Source organism: Camponotus floridanus, unplaced genomic scaffold (assembly GCF_003227725.1).
Source record: "Camponotus floridanus strain SB8 unplaced genomic scaffold, Cflo_v7.5 scaffold52, whole genome shotgun sequence".
NCBI classification, from domain to species: domain Eukaryota; kingdom Metazoa; phylum Arthropoda; class Insecta; order Hymenoptera; family Formicidae; genus Camponotus; species Camponotus floridanus.
This window is the reverse complement of record NW_020229681.1, coordinates 657,191-681,391: the sequence shown is the minus strand read 5'-3', so window position 1 is coordinate 681,391 and position 24,201 is coordinate 657,191. Positions and strand designations below refer to the sequence as shown.

General features: G+C 40.2%; 1 protein-coding gene across 2 annotated transcripts in view; it reads right to left on the bottom strand.

The window, feature by feature from the left end:
• Window positions 1-24,201, bottom strand: part of LOC105259499 (homeotic protein empty spiracles) — a 59,905-nt gene that overhangs the window by 1,896 nt on the left and 33,808 nt on the right. The window contains exon 3 of one of the 2 annotated variants that reach the window (XM_011271480.3): window positions 22,472-24,045. The exons of the other annotated variant lie outside the window; for it this stretch is intronic. Within the exon in view, the coding sequence (XP_011269782.2) occupies window positions 23,779-24,045 (267 nt within the window). The 3' untranslated portion in view covers window positions 22,472-23,778. Of the gene's footprint in view, window positions 1-22,471; window positions 24,046-24,201 lie in introns of those variants that run through there. 2 annotated transcript variants of the gene reach the window in all.

The following is a 24,201-nucleotide window of genomic DNA, read 5'->3' as shown; positions in this document are numbered from 1 at the left end:
AACTCGAATTTGCTCGCGCGAATGTTCGTGCAAGTTCGAGAGAGAGAGAGAGAGAGAGAGAGAGAGAGAGAGAAATAAAGAGTGTGAGAGAGAGAGAGAGAAAGAGAGGGACCGCAATCTCGTGTGTGCTACCAACACCATGGTCACGCACGATCCGCGGCGAGCATTAATGCCTCGCTATACAACGTTCGCCTATGGCACACATGCACATGTACAAGCACATACATGGCGTAAATCCAGATACGCAGCCGGGTATAAGCGGGCCGATTCATCAACATTATCACTGACGGCCGTACTCGCTTCACGGTTTACACTACGTGTGCTTATATGCACGTGTACGTGTATGTGTATGCGGAGAGGATAAAGAGGTTCCCAACCGAGTAATGTAGATATTGCAGGTGCATTCCGATATCTACCATGTGCCCCCGACATCTACGAGTCCATCGATCTAATTCATTCGACCGGTCTGGAACCAGAGATTGGACGTCGATAACGATTTTTCCGCCGGCATTGTTGAATAAGCGAGATCGTGTTTCGTCTGATAAACGGAAGTGAAATGTGCCGGAGAGAAATGAATCGGAAAATCGAGAGCTGTTACGAGAAAGTACAAATGACGGCAATTAATTATCTATTTATAATATCGTACAGCCGAGTCGGAAGATCGAGACAACGATCGCGATTTCAAAGCTATAGCGAGTTAAAAAAAAAAACACGACGACTTAAAAAATTTACAAAATGTAAATGCGAGGTCGGATTTCTACTCTTTAAAAATTGTTATTTGTTCGGGGAAGAAGTCTTTGCAAGACAAATATAAGTAACTCGAAACTCCCGAGATAACGGGGATTTCATCTTTTACGAGACTCTGAACGTGCAAATAACTACAAGCTACGCGTTGTAATCGTTAAATAAAACAAATCAGAAATCGCACGATCATCTAGCGTATCGGAGGTAAATCAAACATCTCGAAGAACGCCGGCTTTTACGCACGATTAACGTAACTCGCTGCATCCATTCACCGCTAAAAAGTGCGCGTCAGCACGCTTGCGTGCACCCGATTGAGGATCGTGCACCCGTAAAGAGGATCGACCGTCGAACGAACGGATAGCACGTAACGAGATAACTAGTAATAAGGAGGTAATGACTACCAGAAAGAGGAGTCGAGGCGAAACGTAAAAGGGGAATGGCGAAAAAAGCGCGTCGAGGACGAAGCAAGACAGACAGATGAAGAAAGAGAGAGAGAGAGAGTTTCAGGATGAGAGATCGATATAACGAGGATACAACGGGTTACGAGAAAGAGAGAGACATCGCGAAGGAAAGAATAGACGGATGAAGAGGACGAAAAGGTAGGTAGAAGAGGGACGAGAGGAGGAGAAACTCTCGCTCATAACTTCGGACACTTAAACGTCTCCGAGGCAGTTTCGTCGGCTAAAATCGTGTTCGACGGTTAAGTCAACAATCCCAGCCAATCGTCGGTTCGTTTGCGGTTATTGCTCGTAAAACGGGGCGCCCTTTCACGAACGCAAGCGAAAATCCATATTTCGCTGAGGGGGTGGAACCCTTTCAGTCCCGAAGAAGCCGCAGGATTTTCCGAGGGTTTCTCGCGAAATATTATATTGAAATTTATTGAATAATACGCTCTAATATTGATTATTGTTTTTTTTAAGATTTCTAAATCTTAAAATTAAATTTAAATGATTCTCCCTCGATCATATAAAATATCTTATAGTCCAACTTACTTCCAGTCAAGCGTAAGACTTATCCGGACACAGGCCCGAATAAGCCTCTATTCGAGGGGACATTTTCCAGTCGAGAAAAACGTTGTGGGCGCCGCTTAAATAGTCGGGGGATGTACATATAGCATCGCGCGTGACGCCAACCCATTATTTTCGCTCGATGAAACAATTAGTCAGTCGACCCGGCGACTGTAATTAGACAAAGGACAATTACGGCGAGTAGCCTCGTTATCTCGCCGTTACACCGGTGGACACGTGTAAGACAAGCTGTTATAAATTATCGACTCTCTCTCCGCCTTACGCCCATCGATCTGCCCCGAATGATAATGATTGTCCCTGTCTTTTTCTCTCTGTCTCTTTCGTCTTCTTCCTTCAGCGCGATTTTGACGATTGCGCGCGCCTTGAAAAATGCAAAAAACAGGGTGCGTTGAGACAACCGATATGTAAGAGGAAATATCGAGAGAATCGAGTCGTCGATTCTAGATACGTGAATTGACTCCTCGTCGATCGATGTTATCGGTAACTCTTAAACACGTTTTATCTGTTATGCGTGTCTTCGAGAAGTCGAACATATGCGCATTTGCTTCATGATAATTACGATTATTTTTGTTTTTCTGTGTACGTATGTGAACGTATCGCATGGTTTTGATCGCTGTTGATCGATCTACGTTACGCGGATTCGAATGGGCAGATGCATGCTCGGATTCTTATCCTGCAATTTTTATAATCAGGAATTTGGATAAAACTGATGAGAGAAGTGAAAAAAATTATTAAATATATACTTAAACATTTTTATAATACATTATTATAATATAATTTATATTCTTTTATAACACATTTATTATATAAAAATATATTATGAAAATAGAAATAAAAAATACACGTCTACATGTATGTAAAATTTGACAAATGAAGAATTATGTATTTAATTCGGAAGATATTTACTCAGAATTTTTATGCAAAAAATATATTATGCACACAGAGAAAAATATATACTGTATTCAAATAAATATTATTTATTTTAAGCATATCATATGTTTATATATCCGCAAATATATTATAAGTTCACCACAAGCATTAAATTTAATTGAATATCTTCTGAATTTTAATAAATGCAGTATTTTAGTCAAGAATATTAAATTAAAACAAAAATTTGGTTTGTTTACTACATTTTTTTTATACAACTTTACAATATTCTTGAAGAGAAAATCAATTCTTCTTTTGAGTACACGATAATGAAATGTTCTAACACTTGTGATGAGTACTTGTGTTTCAAGACTATTATCAAGAATATATTCTTTGTTGAAGAAAACTATTACTTAAAAAAAGAAAAATAAAGTAATGAGTAATCGCTTTTCTTGGCAGTAGAATGATATTTTTCTTTGTGCATATATCGAAATAAAATTGCATTGAGAAAAATCGAACCCGTATTGCGAAATGCGGTCGAGATTCGCGGAGAATTGCTGGAGCGCGCAGCGAATAAGAGCAACGTGCGCGCGAGCGGGTTCCGGAAATTAGATATACCGGTAATCGCGCTATTAATAATGCGCGCGAACGGGTCCCGATTCATTATTTAACGGCAATTAGATCGGTATAAATTGATTGCAGGTCGGCGGTAGTGCGCAGCTGGATACTGCTAAATAATACATCGCCGCGAGATCAATGACGCGTGACGACAATCGCGTTCGCGAATGAAACAGTCAGTCGGCGGAATCGCACAGATGCGCTTAATCTCGCGCGTGCGGATCGATCGACGCGATTTATAATTCACTTTTAATTACTTTCGAGAAGGGCGAATCTTGAGCGCAACGCATATCGGCGAGCAAGCCCCGCGATTAACCGTACGCGAACGAAATTAACGCCAATGAAACGGTCCGTTAGCGATCCACGAGTACGATGCATCTATTCCCCTTGATCGCCGCCGATTAAATCTGACTAATCGCGGTAACCAGGAAGTCGCGGTCGTCTCGCGGGATCTTGAATAACGAGCGGGGCGCGTCCGCGAAAAATGATGGCACTGATGCAATTAGCAGTCGCGGTAGATATAACGCGACGATGATTGCATATCTAAGTGTCCGCGAGACGGAAGCGCAAAGAGAAACTGGATGGATCAACTACGTCAGAAGTTAATAAATCCAATGCATTTCGAGATTTATGAATTTGATATTTCAAAAAGCATGTTTAGTTTTTTATTATAATATTAATAATTAATTTTTAGTCGTTTAATATAATATTAATAATTAACTTGTGTGTGCTGATAAAGATTGTCCTAGAATATAATTTAATAATTATTTTATAATTTAATTTTTTTTTTTATAGTGACTATTGAAAATTCACGAAAATAAAAATTTTAATTATACAGAGCAAATCTTTACTCTAAAACTCGTACACAAATTAATTATTAATTTCATATCTTAATTATTAACTTTTAAATGACTGATCCGTCCAGTTTTCCTGTTTTTAATCTTCCGCGTTTATGATCCGCGACCGGTAATCTGCAATTCTGGAGCGATAGATGGGTGGACTTGGATTTCTTTTACAAGAAATTACAGGCGCATTCGAGTGTTACAAAGGCCAGGAGCTACATGTTATCTCCTCAACCATGGTGAGCCAGAAATGCATTTCTGGGTCGATTAACGGGGCTGTTCAACCCTTCCAGCGAAAACAGCAATCGCCGTGGCTCGATTTTGTGGATATCTAATACGCGGCGGCCGATACGAGACAGAAAGAGATCGTGCAAAGCGATAGCTACACATCGAAGCAACATTTTCACAGTAATTACACAGATATGTCTTGATATGTTTGGTATATCGCTCTGGAAGTTCTTAATCGTCGGATTCTAATTACACAGGTGTTTATGCGAGATGTTAAATTCCGAAAGGCAGGCCGCCGAGCTGACGTGCAACTCGAGATTGCAACGATTGATCGTACATATAATCTTTACACGTGTATTAATATCTAATTCCGCGCATTTTGATGGAAGTTTCTAGGACTGGAATATTATTATCTGCGATAGCATCTCTCTTCTTGCTCTCGATAGCTGATCAATGTAACGAAACTTTTAGATGCCTTCTGAAGATATTCGATTATTATGCTACTAGTGCAAATATTTTTACGAGTGCTACCAAAAGGAGTATAACTAAATGGACAACGTGACTCGAATCGAGTTTGGCAGCGAAAGTTTCACGAGAGACTCATAAAAACATTGCGACGACTCGATATCAACGTTTTTCACGGCGATACAACAAATGGCGGTGTTTACGAAAATTTATACATACACTGAGAAAAAAAATCTGGTTGCATTAATTAGAATTCTGGTAGAGTCAACCAGTATGTCTATTGAAAAATGGACGAACCAGAATTCTTGTAGGAATTACCAGATGAATCTGATTAATTTCTTCCTGTTAAATTTACCAAATTTTCTTGTTAATAATACTAAACTCGCCAGTCGTCTAAAATTTTTTCCATCTAATCTCAAAAGTCTTTAATATTCTGAATTCCAAGATTATTGGATAAATTCAATCCAGATTATTGAATAAATTATTTTAAATTCAGTTTGTTAGAAATTAAACTGATAAACAGTGATGCAAGAAGAGGATGCAGCTCAAACACACACAATCAGAGAGCTAGAGTTCTCTTTCTGGCACTACTGCTCGTAAGAGAAAAAAAATATACTTTGGATTTAATGTTAATACTAGTTCTTTATATACTATATTTCATATAATAGCAAATATTGAATACGAGTTAAGTTAAGAGTGGCTCGCCGCCTAATGGCAAGCAAAGAAATTAATGTAACAAGAAATTGTATAGATCCAACCAGAAAATACTAATCAAATCCTTATAGTAAAATCTATTAAACGTTCTAGTTATAAAAAATCGAATCTTATCATGATAACTAGAAATTCTTGTTTGATTTAACCAAAATGCCTTCAATCATATACGTCTTGTTGATACAATTAAGCGATTTTTCTCAGTGTATGCGGATTGTTTCCATTTTTTACACATATTGCCGAAGAAATGTGCTTGTCAATTGCGTTGCAATGTGGTCCACGATTGGATAACGCGAGGGTGCAATCGTGTTTCGATTATTGGACATTATTGGATTATTTAGACATGGGTTTGATGGGCGAGGCTGGAGACAGTATTTATAGACAGCGATATTCATCCCCCCTTTCTCTTCCTTTATTTTGTCTTCCTTCATTCTTTTATTTTTTTCTCGATCCCACCTGCCGCGCAAGAACTGTAGGACCAAAAAGATACGAGCATCTGATTAACCAACAATCCGAAACAATTTAGTCGCTCAGATGCTATCTGGACCGGCCGCTGAACCCAGGAAATTTCAAGACCTTACAGCTTGAAGAATCGGTTCGGTAGGATTACGGTGAAAAGATTCATCACACAAATACAAACAAATGCTTATTAAAATTGTTGAAATATATTATTTTCTATATTCAATTTGTATATTTGATAAAAAAATCGTTTTATAATATTTGAAGGAAAAAGTTGCAGAAAAATATATTTATTCGTCTGATAAGATATCGCAATTTCCGTCATCTCCGTATTATATATTTTGACTTAATTTTCTATATTCAATAACGCTAAGAAAATGTCTCGTTAATTTCATTCAATGTTTGCTCGGTAACCAGGGATAACTCCTTCATTCCGCGCAATCTCGACGGATCGTGGCGAATCACGCTCTCGAAAAGTTCCCACATTCTAGCGCAAATTATCGTGAGCGTATAACTCGCGTCCCGGCTACTCTGCCATTCGTCGATCTTTACCCTCCGTTAAACGCGCGCTTTCGAAGAATTTTCCCTGCGATCTCGCAAAAGTGGTAGGCGAGATAGAAATGCATTCGTGCATATAGCAGCACGGGACGTGAAGGGACGAGAGATTACGAGAGGGGGGGAGGGGGAAAGAATGAAAGAGGGATAGGGAGAAAATTTCAGCCGTAGGTGGAGAAGCCGCGCACCTACTTCTGGTGCATCTCGACGCCGAGATCTCTTTGCACGCTTATTACCCTAATACCAGTACTTAACACACTGTTGCCCGCACATATCCGTCGTTTATTTGCCATGGCAACGACCGGGTGTCCCGTTTTATCCGGCGAATCCGCGACGATCATCCGCGGATGTGGCCGTTTGCGGGTTTTTCCTCGCATCCGTCCACGCGCGAACGTTAACCACTTTGATTCGAATGGAATTTATTATCGCGTATTTATTATAACGACTGATAACCGTCGGCATAGTGGTTATAAATACGTAATGGCAAAAACAGAAAGATAAAAACGATGGACGGGGAATCCTTGGAAGTTTATGCGCGCGCGATATCCTTAATTATCGCGTGAATTTACATTTGATAGTCGTAATTGTCGACAAAGAGACGTGTTCTTGGAAATTACATGGATAATGCCGGATCTGTATCGACGGGTCGATTGCGATTCGAAAGAAATTCCAATTCCACGGAATGATCTTATCCACGGTCGAAGAACGGGAATTATCATAACGTTACTGCCAATTTCTAGCGAGACGTCGAGAGAGAGAGAAAGAGAGAGAGAGAGAGAGAGAGAGAGAGAAGAATGATCAAGCAAAGAGAAAAAGAGGGAGAAAGAGAGAGAGAGGGGGAAAGAAAAGGAGGAACAAACAAGATAGAGAAAGAGAGAGAGAAAGAGAACGAGACGTAGCGATCGTTTTGCTCTAGGCACCCGGTATATAGATCGGTTGTACGCGATGCTGGCCCAACGGCGTGGCGTTCTCGGCAGATAATTATCACTAACCATCAGCTATTTGCGAGGAATGGCTGATAATTGCTACGTTGTTGAGCCTCTCTCTACCGAGCGATAACCCGCCTAGGACTCCTTTTAGACGAGCAGCTCTCGCGCGGTCACTGCAATCCCTCCGGGGCCCTACGGAATCCTTCTCCTCTTTTATTTTGCCCTGCCTCCCTTCTTTCTTCCCTCCGCTTTCTGTCCTCTCTCCTCTCCTCGTCACCCCGCGGCCACGTCGCGCGTTTCCTTCGCGTGGCGTTTTGGCGCGCCCCTCGAAAATGCATCCTCCAGTCCAGTTGCAGGCTGGATCGGGACGTCCAGGATATGCGGTCGGGTGTTTCTGTCGGAATCTGAAATTTTTTTCAGATCTCATAGCCCGATAAATTAAATTAAAAGAGATTGTAGCGTTAAACTTGTTGCTTACGTTCCATTTAATCATTATCAATTCTAACAATTAACTTAACTACTTCGCCGCTGTCATCGTTATCGCAATCTTACATCTGGGAAATTATGAAACAAAGTAATCTTTTAATAAGACACATCTAATCTGACTGTAAAAACTTGAGCTCTGTATCTTCATCAAACTCGAAATAGATAAAACGTCTAATACATACGATAAAACTCAACGTGCCGTGGATTTGTTCCACGATTCGTGGCACGCGATGCCAATTTATCGCGTCGCGGCTGGACGATCTCGCGTTTAATATCGCGTACCGTAAATCCCGCCGGCTGTATAAAACGTCAACGCGCATATAATTGTTTAGAGAGTAAAAGAAAGGACGTACGGGGAAAGGGGAAAAAAGGGTGAAAGAAAATCGACCGATCCCGCCAGGTGAGAAGCGCCTATATCGTGTGTGCACAACGCGAGTCCCCCCGTCCCCCGCCGGTCGGATAACTCTCTTATTGCCCTGTAAATCGTAATGTTACACCAGCAATTTAATAAAGCCGTGTGCGCGCGTTCACTTATCCCCACTGACGAGTCCGGACTCACATAATAATGTTAATGGCGGCGAGTATATCTTCTAGGACAGCGAGAGGTAGCGTATGTTTGTGTGCGCATACATGTGCGTTTGCATCGGTGTACGTATTCCCGTGTTCACACTTTCGTACGTGTACGCGTTACCTCTACACCCACGCGATAATACGATATAATCCTCGAGAAAATCACGCGCGCGCGAGTATTTTCACCGTCCCGGATTATCCGTCTAATCTCGAGATGCAATATCGCAACGTCGTCGTAATATAATAGTAACGCCCGCGTGTGTCGCACCCGTAAACGCACCCGTTATCGATAACGCGATTGACAAACACCCGATCTCGCGATCGGACGATGATGTTTATCACGGATCGATTAATCGTACGAGTATGTATCTTTAATTCAGATTACATCAGATAAGGAGAGATATTATTCGCCGCTATTCGAGATCTATCTCGGCGTAGGAGTTATTGGACTTATCCCTCTCTGGAAACAGATAACTTTATCCCTTTGAACTAAAAAGTTTCAAATTCTGAACCAGTTTGGAATCCGTATTGCCTGGCGACTGCTCGATCGATTAAAGTCGTCGCCGCCGAACGACGAACCAGCTAGGTTACACCCTCGTGTTTCAGACGCACATACACACATAAGCGAGTATAAGTTGTAACGAGGATCTGAAATGTTAGCCGGTTTGCGCGGCAAACGAGCTGTGCTCGCGCAGACAATCGTTTAGAAGGCGACAAGTGCAAAAATCCACCCCCACAACGTGGCTGTTTGCATTCCTGTCAGCGTTGCGCTAGTATGATATACCTGCAAGCAACAGCACGCATATTATGTACTAGAACGTGTAGCCACATTAGTTAAGAAAAGTTTGCGCGGTGAAATGAAGCAGCATCTTAGGTGTGTAGATGAGTTTTCCAAAAATTTTTGTGAAGTGCAATGTTTATAAACAAATTATATACATGTACACTTTAGAAATTAATTTAGAAATGTCAAAGAAATAGGAAAATGGCTTGATGAATTTATCGCATGTGAAGATCGATCAAGATCGATCTTTCTATCGATCTAGAATCTAATTTGCAAAAGATGAAAGAATATTTGGAAAATGATGGTAATTACTCTCATGATTAAACTGTACGCATAATTTACTAATAAATATTAGATTTTATAAAAAATGGTGGAAAACGTATTTGCACACTTAACAGCAGAAATGGCGCGTCTTTTCTCTCTCCTCTTGGCAGCGAGAGGCGAACGGACGTGGACGTGGGACGAGCGTGGATGGGGATGCTAGAGGAACGAGGGATGGGGCGGGGAGTGCAGAAGGAATAAGGTGTAATCAGTTTAATGAATAGTCGCCCCGCGTAATTACGGTGAGGCTTCGTAGCCACAGGTTCGCACACCTATGCGAGCGGATACATTGACGCGCTCGGATTCAGAAGTTAGAGAGGAGAAGAGAAAGGTATGAAAGAAAAAGGGTCAAGTTTGATATTTCTGACATTAAAATATGAGTGGCGTTAAGATAACTCTCTTAAATTAAGGTAGTAAATGTGTGATACCTAAATTGCGGTTTATATATTTTATATCTATGAATTTTATGGAATTTATTTTCAAAGATTAATATATTAAATCTCTGTATACTATATTTGAAAAATTAATATATCAGATTTGTATAAGAAAATTAAAAGTTCGTTAACATTGATCAATTATAAAATAATGGATCCAGTTCCATTTATATCTATCGTGCCGTGAGAGAGAAAACGTTATCCGGTATGGCGTCTCCTCTAGTCGAGGGCGCGAGTTTTTATGGCGGTTCATAACCCGTTTGCTCGATGAGTATTCGATCGGTGAAAAGGTAGTGTCGAGGTCTACCTAGTGCGAGCCTACCAGCGATCGAATAAAATGAATCGTGTCGATCGGAGGGAGACTCGGCGTGGGTGACCCGCGAATTCCCCATGTGATATTGCTACGCATATTAAATGAGCCTTTTATAACCTCCTATGTATCCGGTGCTCATTTAATAACAAAAGAAGTCTCGATGAATTAAAAGAGAATAATAAACAAGAAGCTAATTTTAGCATCAGGTCGATTTCAGGTAGATTTAATTTGACGTGTCTGTTAACTCGAGGTATCATTATTTCGAGATATTCAATATCGAAGAGATAAGTTTTCAATAAAAAATATATAAAGATTAATTTGAGAGAGAGAGAGAAATATAAAAAGAGAGAAGAACTGGATACAATCTCTGTAAAACAATCCAAGCACAAGGCATCCGTCAAACGAAACAAATTATTGACCAGCCAATGATTACCTGAGACGATCGAGAGACACTCTCACGGAACTAGAAACGATCCCGATACTCGCTCACGTACCTGAGAATCGCGTCCCGATCCGGAAGACGAGCTCAACACCGTGTATAAGTGTCCCGCGATTTTCTACGTCTGATTTGCGCCACGACGAGGAATCGTAAAATCGAAGAACTGAATTACACGATTTGCCGCACGATTCCCTCGTCTGTGCAAAGGGATACGCCATCGATAGGTCGCCGGTCGAGAGACCATCGAGGTCACAGCATAAACCATGGAAGAAGAAGAAGAAGAAGAAGGAACAGCAGCAGCAGGAGCAGCAACGAGGCCCCCGTGAGGTATTGCCGCGCGTAACGTCTAATAACCGAGTATCATCCTGACGAAGAGGAAGAGGGAGGAGAGGCGAAGGGGAATTTCTACGATTCGAGATCTCGATCCCCGTGGATCTGTCTAATGTGGGCCAACCACGCGAACCTATCATAACCTGGGCCAACCTCGGCTCGTCGTAACCACATGTTTGCCCAGGTAACTCTCTTTCTCTCCCTCCCCCTCTTCTCTTATTGCCCTCCTCTTCCCAGCGTCTATCGCCACCCTGGATTTCCTCCCGGAATTTGCATTTCTACGAGTCGCTTCTATTCCCGCAGCGATAATGCCGGCCGTCACGTCGATAAGTATTCAGCTGGCAAATTACTCGGCGCGAAAAAATCTTAACAATACTGGTTGCATCGCTCTGACGGAAGTGTTCTTTCGCGCGATCTAACTGTTAAATCATTCCGCGATCGTCGCTTCGATAATCTGTCATTTCTTCGAAATGTCAGCGATGGAAATGTAAAAGATATATATAACAAGTATGCAAATAATTACCACGCGTTTGTCTACAAGTATTTTCAAAGTTTTCATCAACTGGTATAAAAAAAAAACATACACATTTGCATTGTATTCTGCAAAAATTATTAACAAAAAAAAGCTTGAATCTCTTGAAAGAAAAACTTGCTTTTATGATGAAGATCTTACATGCCAATATTGTAAACGTCTAGATAAACCCCTTCCATACGAAGGTATATACGGAAGGTATATACGGATAGAAGAACAGAACGTTGACGAGATAATCAGAGACGCAGCGATGAAGAGGAGTCAGCATAATTTGAAGATGTAAAGCTCAATCATATGATCCAGTCCATCTATCTATCCATCGAGAGAAAAAAGAAACCCATGCGTAGTTTAACAAGTGTCATTCATTCGGGAGACCAAGAGCACTCGACATCCTCGTTGGCCATCTGGTTTCGTGGTGGCGTCAAAAATGCTGGGAAAATATCTTCGCGGACGGATCGGTCCAATCAAAGATCGCTCTCTCCCGAGTCCAGGAACGAGGAATAATTCGTTGATCGCGCGCGCATGATTCTTCACGTCGTACACGTTACACGTTGTTTGCGACCGGTCGGTGAGCGTAACACACGCGTTCGCATCGGACACGCCTGCATCTCTTTATACACACACCCGGCCGGTGCACACCCCCGACAATAATGTAAACAAAATGGTACCACTATTTCATTGGTAACCCGACACTCTTGCGTTGAACCCACACACATCGCCCCCATCGTCGTCCCCTCTATTTCTGCATTCTTTCTTCCTTCCTTCTCCTCTTTTCCACTTCTCCTTCGTCTTGCGACTCGCGCTCTTCAATCATGCTTCCTTACTGTATTCTTTGGAAGAATTCCTTTATTTCTCTTACTCCTTTTGTTATCGGAGAAAAATTGCTTGATTCGTAGGAAAATTAGAAAATATTTTTTTAAATTTAAGTTGGAATATTTAATAGATATTTCTCGAATTATATGACATTTGTAAAAAATGTATATCCGTCTCTTTGGCCATTTTAATTTTCTCGATCGATTTTTCGATGAGAATTTGATGAGGAATATTGGCCGATGATGCTTCTTTCCCACGATTTGGCGTGCGCGTTTATTTCGTAACGAATCAAATTCACGTGATTAACCTCGCTGTTCCTCATCCATAGTGTTTGATCTCGCATTCCGCAAACGCTCAAGTCGAATGACAAAAATCACCGAGGGTAATGTCCAGGAAGGGCAAACCGATAAGTGCCATAACGTTCTTTCAATTACGAATGCATTCTTGATAGGAGCTTGTTAGAATACTAGACTTACATAGCTTGGTGCAGTCATATTTGGTTTGATGATATAACTGAGAAATCGTTTCAAATTTTTTCATAGAGTATATCTTTGATCATATACGTCTACTTTATTCAATATATTTTTTTAAGCGCAATATATAATTGTATTTTTTTATTAATTAGAAAAAATCTAAAAAGCTTCTTCAGACAAAGTTAATTTATTCTAAAAAGAAGATATTTTATATATTTATAGAATATATTTTTATGCTCCAAGAATTGCTTCAAAAAACTAATAATTAAAAATTTAAATTTGGCACGTAGATAAAGTAATGTTTGCTCGAAGAAGCTTTTTCAATAGTTGAAAAAACAATCACGTAGTATATTAATACTTGAAACAAACATACTCTGTAACAGAGATTTAACATATCAATAAAATAATTTATTTAAACACTCAGATTTTTTTATCGGAATAAACATCGCGAGTCGTCAAAATAATGCGAACGTGCAAAATAACATTCACCTGCATAAAGTGAAATAATCACGCGTAGCTGCTAATAATTAGGTAATTAATTTTCGGGGAAATCGAATGTCTCAATATGTATAACGCACCGACAACCACACGTTCCCTCGTTTTACACGCTTAATTTGCGAACGATGCGCGACTCGTTAACGTATGTTCGATCGCGATCGATCGATCACCAAGTCGAGAAGGCGAGTCCGTCGTATAACGAGAGAAGCCAGATTTCTCGAGACGGGGACATAAGAGGAGGCGATCCGATGTATCGGCCGCTCGATAGCGAGCGACGATCGATCGGCAGATTCCGTCGCGGTCGCTTAATTCAACTTTAATTTGGACTTTACGAGCGTCGTTACCTGGTCGGCTCGGTGGTCCGGTCGCCTCTTCACCCGGGCCGAACGCTGGATTTATTTATTTCGTGGCACACATCCGTGGAAAAGGATCGTGTCGCTCGCGTGTTATTCAAATGGAAACAACGCTCGGAGAGACCGGCTGGGTCGAGTGACTTATTAGCGCCGCGGATCGCAGATCTATCGTCGAGAAAGAGAGAAAGAGAGAGTGTCCCGGGATATCGAATGACTTTTATCTCGCGAGGAATTTTGTCCGAACGCATCGATTCGATCGAAACACAAAGTCTTTACAGAGATATAAGTTAGATGCACAATTGCATATTTTTTTACATGTCTATTCTATCACGTTATATATTTTTTATTTCATACTTTATCTCTTCTTTTATTATCTTACATATATTTTAAATTTTCTGAAATGTGTATCAACTCTAGAAAACACGAATAAATTTTTTCTTTTTCCCTTCAGTAATTTCGCTCATGTTCATAAAACTATTAAAGCATAAAATAATAATATGAAATATAATGTGGTAATATCTAGATATATTTTTACTCATTAAAGTAACAATTTCCCTTTCTATAAGCAATACTTTTGACCGATATTGTATGCGCGAATCAAAAAGGAATCATTCTACGCAGTGTCGCGAATCTCGTGTTTTTCGAATAGCATTCTTTATTTCGAGACGCTTGACATGATACCGCTTACGATGTCGATGCGAAGCTTCGCGCAGGCGGGGGAGAAAAATGCGAGACGCGGGCCCGAGACGCGCGTTCGCGGACCGCGCCTGATCGGGCCCCGCGACACGCGTGGAACATTTGTCAGACACTTTAGGACCTGTCGGGCCATTGTTTTCCCATCGATTCCGGCTTGGAAAGCACGGCTTTAACCGGTGTTTTACACGCTCGGTTCCTGGAACCGGATCCTCCATCTGGGATCCCAGGCTTGTGGCATCCGAGTTTGTAGGCTCAGGCGGGCCCAGGGGAGAACGGGAGAGAAAGAGAGAGAGAAGGAACGGGCGTGTGAGACAAGTGACGGAGCGAGGGGCCGAGACGGGACGGGGGTCCAGGTATACATGCCCCGAGACTTCGGGCCCATTTCGCCTGTCAAGCCCAATTCCGTTCGGGTCCAGGAATCTTGGAGCTCTCTCTGTTCGGCGCTGCAGTTTATGGCCGTCATTACCTCGATCGGCCTCGAGTTGGATTAAACGATTTGTTCGTGCGCGCGTTCTACTTTATTGGCCCGACGTCTCCTACGTGATACTTAATGTTACACTGATCTGACGCCGCGCGATGCGCAAAAAATTTCGGCCTACCTCTCCTCTGCTAAACGCACAGTTGCAATAATCTCATGCAGCGAGAATATCACGTACGTGGACAATAATTATAATTATCGTGAAATTTTTTGGAGCAGCAATCTACATTGGGCGAACATATAGAAGTACATTGATTTTATATATAAATGTGTATATACATATATACAGGGTTTGTTAATAAGTGCGAAAAATTTTAGAAGATGAGTTTTTGTCGAAAATTAAAGGGGGGTTTTTCATATAAACATTAAAAAGTTGTAATAAAAAATTGAATAGGGATTGTTAGTTTCATTCCCTTATAAAAATACGGGAGGCTGAAACAAAATATTAATAAATAACCTTTTTACTAGTAGAAAATATCCACCTAATTTCATTTCTTTAACTTGTTCCAAATTTGAGAAAAAAATAAAAACCCCTCTTAATTTTCGACAAAGAATCATCTCCTAAAATTGTTCGCACTTATTAAGAAACACCCTGTATATATATTTATATATAAACAATATTTTAATACTACTTTTTAAACAAGACTTAATAACTTTTAAAAAATCAGACACACATAAAGAAACAGCAAAAAGCGAGCATTAAGATATTCTTTCCTCTTCTCTTCTCTCTCTCTTTCTCATTTACATGTAATTAATTCTGATTATAGCTTAATATTTTTTACTGCGTCTATAGAAACAAGTTGATGAATGTGAATCGATAAAATGAGTTTTAATAGATCGAAGATGGTTAAATAGACACGGAATACGCGGCTCTTCAATTATCCGAGCATCAAATACTTCCTGCACAGGGTAAAAGACCTGCGTGTCCGAACTTCTTCATCCTGTGGCCTGAGCGACCACTTATCTTCCCTAATTTACGTAGCTTGTTTCGTTCAGCACCGCTGAACGACGTTTCGTGTCGTTAAACACCTCCTACGGCCTGTGCCAAATTTGAATGACAATGTATCCGTCGTGCAGATACTCTCTCCCTGTATCATTACAAATATAAGACCCGGCTTAATTGTAATTAATTATTGCGCGATTTTATCTTTACAATTTAGTCCAAGTGATTGCTCTAAATTTGCCGAAGCTATAAATTCTCATCGTAATGTTACCCTTCGCAGTATATATGCTTTCCTTCGCTCCTTTCAAGAACATCGTACAGAACCGTCTGCGCATGTATGTATCGGCGCAATAAGTACCTCGTTAACGCGCTCATCGACATATATTAATTACGCCATCCTTTCAAATTTACATATACAATTATTTTGAATGATACTTTCCGCGTCACTTACATCATCATACAAGTTCCCAAGCTACTCTCTGTTCCTCGCGATATGCAACTAAGTACGCGTCACCTGCAACACGGAACGAGGAAATTATCGTGGTCACGCGATTACAGTCTGCGATCCGCGCCGACGTCACGTCCTGCAACCTAATTGATGTCATCTACTCGCGTAAATGAAAACAGTCGTTCCGCCAACTTTTCCATTCTTTCATGATAAGCTATGCATCCGCGCCTCGTCGAATACCGGTTTCTCTCCTGCGATAAGGAGGGAGAAACCGCCAAAGGTATTCGCGTCTTTTTCCCCTGGTGACTTGCTGCGATTCCTCTCTCTTCCTACTCCTCGCTTCAATTTGTCTTCCCTCTCTTTCTCTCTCTTTCTACATTTCGCAGGGCAAATTTGCATCTCTCGCACATGGTCCGACGAAAACATCCGATTTTGACAGTCGCAACATCGGAACACGCATCGCGGATCAGTCTCGTTATCCGTTGCGTTTTACGCTTGACATGACAAATTGCAGACCGGTTGCGCAAAACGATGTAAAAAGTGTTCCTCGTACTCTTGTATTCTTCGTATTCTCTTTGTGACACGTAAATATATTTGTATTGTTGAATTCACGCGGGACAAAGTTGGAAAAATGTGTCTCAAATACAGTAGTTGAATCAGTTCGAGGTCACAAAACGCGGATATGAAAGAATTTCTTTCAAAATTTATGGCATTACTTCAGTCTTCAATGTATCATAAAAGTGTATAAATGTTATATAAATGTTATATTAAAATTATAATTGACTTGGAGCAAAATTGGATCCGCGCGACAAAATCTGAGTAATTTTTATCAACATTATTTCCTACAAAGAAATTATAAATAGACTCGCGGAGCTGATCGTATCTTACTTAGCCTAAATCGTTAGCGTTTCTAGTCGACGATAATACGACACTCGTGATGAAAACGTTCGTCGCGAACTGTCCGACATCGGTATCTGTTAGCGGATACTGATATCCGCGCATCGTCGAGTATCCCGGCGATGATGAATGAGAGGTAAGAAGGAGGCACCAAACGAGAGACTCTCGCTCCGTCCTCGGGGAGATCATCCATCTCGCTCTATCCGCCATCTTCCCTCTCTTCCATCTTTCCCGCTCGCCCTTACCTTCTCTCCCCTTTCCTCCCTCCCTCCCACCCTACCCCGAACCCTCCTCCTCGCCGGAGGAAGTAACAGTATCCAAGTGGATGGATTCCGTGCGAGGTGTGCGGAGACCGTGTGGATTGTGTGCAGAATGAACGCAAACTGTGAGGGTAATTTGCAACACCGGCAATTTACATAATTAGCAGTTCTGAACCCTCGGATCTCCGTTCCCCCACCACCCCTTCCGATCCCCGTCCCTTCTCTCCTCCCCCCTGTTCCCGCCACCTTCGCCTCCTCCGCTGCCGTCTGCTCCTCTCTCCTCCCTCCCTCGATTCCACTTTCTTCCTCACCTAGCCGCGGGCCTTACGTGGTGCGCTCTTCACCCGAGTAAACCGACACATTTCTGTGTTTTACCCCTCGCACATTGGCGTAGGCGTTAACCTATCAGAGAAACAAACGAGGGATCAATCGCGACTGCGTAAATGCGCTTTAATCGTTCCGGCTTTCCACCGCGGAAACCAAGTTTTCAAAATTTATCCATTTATTTTATAAAATTAATATTCTATTTATTATATTCTATTATATTCGTTCAATTATATTCGTTCATAACATATAATCCATTATATAAAATTAATTGTAAAATGAGTATTAGAGATAATTCAATATGCGGGAGATCTTTATATTTTTATAATTTAGCAAACCGAGAATTGTCAATAATGCTGATAACTATGACGAATTTTTTTATTAATGAAGAAAACGGAATGCAATATTGTGAGAAAAATAATTTTGCAAAACTTGTGTATACAAAAATTATGTTTAGATAATTTTATTTATTTATATATTAATATTTTTATTTTTTATTTCTACAGAAAATACGGAATCATATTTTTCAAAAAGTATATTTCAGCGTTATAATACAAATTATTCGATTTTTTCATGAAAGGATTTCATGTCTAGGATCTTACTTAACGTAAGAAGAAAGGAACAATTTATTTTTATTAGTATTAAACGCAAATTTACTTTTATTTTATGATATTTATTTTATGATACTTTCACTCTTTGGTATAAAATAAAAATTCGAGTATATTTATTTCAGTTTGAAACCTCAAAATATTAGCAATTAATCCAGAACTATTATTTTTATGTTAACAAATATCCCTGAACATTTTTTTAAATACAGCACCTTCTCTTTTATATTACAAATCAAATTTAACATATTTAATATATTATATTTATAAATCTATAAATATCTTATTTATAAATTTAATTATATTTTTTAATCGAATTCAATCCGATGAAGAAGATAGTTGAACAAGGGAAGAATCTATTTTTTCGCAGAAAGATTTAATTGTTCCCTCTTGTCAATGATCGGCCGTGGATTACGGTAACTTGATATTGCACGCGTGACATCTGCATTCGCGCGAGGGCTTTCGCGCGGAAAATTCACGGGCTTTAAATTGACGCGTGACTCGGCGGTAAACAACAACTTGTGCATGCGAGCGACTCAACTCTCCGCAAGAATGCGGCGTATATCCTCCTTTATAATGCACTTATTGCGCCCCGCGCGTGTAATCCGGCCGCTTATCTGCCGGTATGCTCGTAACAGTGAAACTAATCCCGCGGGACTTAATGAAACGTATTATTTTAACTCATTTACCGGCACGCGAAATACGATAAGGCCTACATACGCGCGCGATAGCACCGCCCGATAATTTTTAACCACGCTACAATTATCGCAACGACATTCGCAATTAAGAGATCGTCTCGAGACGGCGGAAATATTAACGGAATATTATCAACTTTATTATTCATCTAACGCAATCGTCCGCGGCATCCGATCGAGTTTCATCAAGTGGATATCGCGTACGCCTTCCCTTATCATAGAACGACTTCTCGCGAAAATCTCCTTCTATCGGACACTTTAAGACGCGTGTAATATCGCGAGAGCGACATTTATGCGGTCGCGATCGATATTCGCGCCATAAATTTGCTCCGTTTAATAAAGAGTACGTCGAAAAATCAGGCCTCGAGTGTAAAATACGTGTAAGCGATACGCGATGTTTCCTGCTAATTAAACTATCGCGAACGGTGCAGTCGTGATAATGAAACTGGATCATCCGGGGAAAACGGTGCAGGGATAAGAAGAAGCGGATCGCGGGCATTAATGACTAATAAGATTTATTAATTATCGATTGTCGATTGATCGACCGCTTTGACGACGATCATGTGGCTGCCGACGAGACGTTTAATTAACGGGTCCTAGTTAACATTCCAATTAATGCGCTTCATTAGCGCCTCGCGTCCAATCTCTCGTATCTTGTCTCAACGCTGATTGCCGCGCATGCTGATTAATTTAATCGCTTAATTGATCGATTGATAAACGCGCGCGTTCGAGGTACGAACGTCGAGTAATTCTGCTGATCGTCAAGCTTCTCTTCCGGCTCGACAAATGAGTCCGCGTCGAATGTCCAGTGAAACAATTAACAATTAATAGTCGATCTTGAAAAAGTTGAAATGAATATATCGGGAATAAATTAGCATGACGTTAAAATTTTATTGAATATTTAATATCGAAAAATAGTATAAAAAACTTTTCATAAAGCTTCTCACAAGCTAAATTGATTAACTTTGCTTTTTATAAATTTCTTAATTTTAATACCATATATGATTAATATCAGTACAATTAAGAAATTTATAAGAAAATAAAATTAATCAGTTTGAAAGAAACCCATATGTGTAGCGCTTATTTATTTACGACATAGAGATATTTGTTAAATATAATATGTACTGAAAAGAAAATTTATGCAGCAGGATTCTTTGCAAACGATATGTCTTTGACATTTTTTTGTTACGAAAATTAAAGCTTAATTTCATCTGTTCATTAATCAAATGATAAAAAATAAATGTTTAAAAGTTTATATTCAAGATCCATGTACAATATATCTATAATTATCTTTGTATGATTTATTTTATGGTTGCCCTTCTCTTTCTCTCTTTTTTACGTAAAATCTTATACCATTCTACACATTTGCACACATAAACTACTAACAGCAAATATTTTCAATGTACAAATTTATTAGCATAAATTGATTAATATCGATAATCGGCTACAAGTTACGTTATCACCGTGCTATTAATTCTCACTGAGTAAATTATTAATTCTACGTTCAATACATGTCGACCTCATGGGATGCAAATGCATATTCCATTCTCCATGCATTAGGGAAAAAAAGAGCAATCTTTAAAATCTGGATTGTCAATTATCTTTAATTCACAACGCTCAAGAAAAAATATATTTCTCAAATTATGAAAATATTTCATTCCTACTGCGTGAAATTTTTCAGGGATCATGTGTGCGTTCGTAGACGAAAATAATACAGACGGATGATAGCGAATCTCCGAATACGATCTGCCGACTGCGTTCGTACATCCGTTGTTCCGGGCACAAAGGGGGAGATCCGGCGCGTTTAATTACGGGGGAGAGAGAAGGAGAGAAAGAGAGTTCCACGTAGTAAATTATTCCTTTTGGAAGCGGCGATTATAAAGCGATTATCGACAAGGATCGCTCCCGCAGACGCGGCAGGCCGCATATATACCTATAAGTCGTGCTCCGGCGATTTTCTGCACCGTCGGGATCCCGCGATGTTGCCTTCGCGAAAAACAATTTACGGTGCGAAGACACCCCCTTTGCGCGCACCCCGGTAATTACGGCCGGTCAGCGCGATAATGTCGTGTGCTTAAGTATTACCACGACGCGAGCCCGTGCCCGACGGCGGAAATTATTCAATTTTTCGTACACGGGGTACTGCCTTTCTAAAATAATACGCTGCGCGAGAAATTACCGCGCGCAGAAAACAAACAATTTCTGCCGAGTCCGTGTACGAGTATATTTAAATTACGAAATTACTAATTCTCGAGTTTGCAATATCGAATTTACCATCCCTCGATGTCTTCTTAAATGTCAGGATTATTAGGATAATAAGATATAATCGTACGTTGAGAAAAAACCTGCGCATCTTGCGTGCATTTTTTTCTTTCGTCTCTCTACGTTAGAGGAAGAAATGTCATATTCGAATATCTCCGGTCTTGTAATGTCTCTCAATTTTTATAATGACAGTTACATATATATATATATATGTTTTATATATATGTTAAAGAACTCTTTAGGAATTCGCAGGTTACTGGAACGGGCGAGAGAAAAGCGGAACGGTTCTTGTAGATATAATTTATTTCGCTATATCGCTAGAGAACACGAACTGAATCAGATCGTACAATTCTATGGCTCTGCACGTCAAAATCACAATTTGCTATTTACAGGATTATTTACAAGCGAAATCTTTGCGCCATAATCGAGCGAATTTCTTAAGCGGAATAGGAAAATACGTTTCCCATACGTGTGAAACTTATTTTCCTACAGACGCATAACATTTAAATAAATTTTCTATGAAATCGATAAGCGCGAATTATCTGATCGAGTTAAATAAATAAATCTAATACTCGCCAAATGCCACTCGCTGCTTGATAATATTAAAATATTGCTTGATAATATTAATATATATATTTTAATATTAAAATATAATATTAAAATATATATGAGAATTCTGTCGATTATTAATATTTACGGATGTATAAAGATAATATTAAATTATCGCGAGAAAGAATATACCGTCAATATATTAATATTATGATTTCGAGATTAAAATTTCTATTTACAAATGCGACAGCTCCATTATGGCGCACAAGATTCCGGGTCTAACACACATTAGCAATAATAATTTAAATCGTCAGTACATATTTCGAAACATCGATCGACGAAAGGAATACTGCTCGCTCGTATAGAACAACGACTTAAATACAATTGCAAATACATTTCGTTTACACTGGGATCTTTCGCTAAGGGTACGAAGTTTGGCACTCACTTTAAAGTTTTGTTTTACTTACGTTTTTGCGCATGCACGTATGCATCCGCTGCATCTCGTATGCCTTCTTATCATTTATCTATTTACACTCGCGTCTGTAAAAAAAAAAAATAACGAGAAACGCCAGGATGCTTCCACTAAAAGACTCCATTCTCCTATACTTTATTTACACCGTCTGAAAGTGAGTTTATGGCGAATTTTTTATGGCAAGATAAGGGTGATAAACGAAGCGCATCGGTGGCGATCGACGAATCTGGATGAATCACGAGCAACTTTCTAACAAATTGTAAAATCCGTAAAAGAAAAGGATAACATTGAATGGTTTCACCGTTTAATTTTATCGCTAAAACTGAAACAAAAATCTGCAGAGCAGACAGCCAAAAAATGATCGCCGAATCGTCTCGATTATTCCCGATACATCCACCATCCGTCGCTTTCCGCCGGAAACGCGTCCATTTAGTTTCGTCTCTCGCAGACAATACCTCCATTAGCTGGTTTCCGATGGACGCCTTCGATTTCTCCACAGGCTTTTTTCCGGACTCGTTGTAAGGTAGTCTAGCCGGAGAACGCCTTATCCTCTCGAGGATATTTACGGATCGTTCATGACTGTTCCCTTCGACAACGACGCGGAATGAAGATGCTAAGAAATTATATGCTGAGACTTTGAGAGACGAAGGAAAAGAAGAAGAAAACATGCTTGTTTCCTAGCATTGCCCATCGACGGTAAACATGCAATATTAAGTTCCCATTATCGATCTTCCTTTTTCATATTAAATGTGTAAAATTAGTGTTCAATAATGACGATTGTAAAAAAGAATGAGAGTGACATTGTTTTCCAAATGAATTGATAAATTTTTTTACATATCAAAATGTACGTTTAAGAAAATCAATAATGAGACTAATACTGCTATGTATTTAGCTCGTCGATTAATTTGGCAAGTTCGAAACAGAAGTCGACGCTTTTGCTGATAAAAAGGCTCTTGAGAACTCTCGTCGATCATTCTTAAATTCGTGTCAGCCTCCAGTCAAAGTATGATGAATATCGTTGTTTTTAAACGATCTCCGAGACCTTCCACTGCCGATTTTCGCTTTTTGAGATCATACTCGTAAGTCTCGGCCGTGACCCAAGCGAGATCGCACAACGATCTCAACGGAACCACTCGTGGGAATTCATTCACTACTGTTAACCTCTTGCCCCGAACGTTAACAGAGTCGTATCGCAACACCAATAGCCCTGTTGGAAGTGAAGCCCGATTCCTCGATACACAGCCGGAACTCGATTGAGGAGATCCAAGTTGGCTAGCTCCTACCTTGTTCGGACTCTATTCGAGTCCACTCAGGATACTCTGCTGGATCCTGGATCTTAATCCAGACAGAGAACGTCTAGCTACGCTTCGGAACTGCTCGAGCATTCTTCAGCTTCCGGGTCGATGTGCTCCTCTTCCTCATCCTCCTCGTGATGATAGTCGCCGGTCTCCTGCTGCCATTTGCTGACGTGATGAGTGTTTTTGTTGTTGCTATTGTTGTTGGAATTGCCGTTGCCACCCCCGCTGCCGCCGTTACCTCCACCACCCGATTGTTGTTGAGCCTTCGCCTCTTCCTCTTGCTGCATCCGCTTGTGTTTCGTTCTGCGGTTTTGGAACCACACTTTTACCTGAAACATCAATGATTTTTCGTTGCTGTTAACTTTTCGGAAAGTTAACGTGATTTAATAACCTTAACAGTTATAGCGGCTTAAGTTATATTTCAATTGATCGTTTCGGAAAAAGACATCAGCCTTTTTACATTTTGAGTTGGAAGGATTAATCTT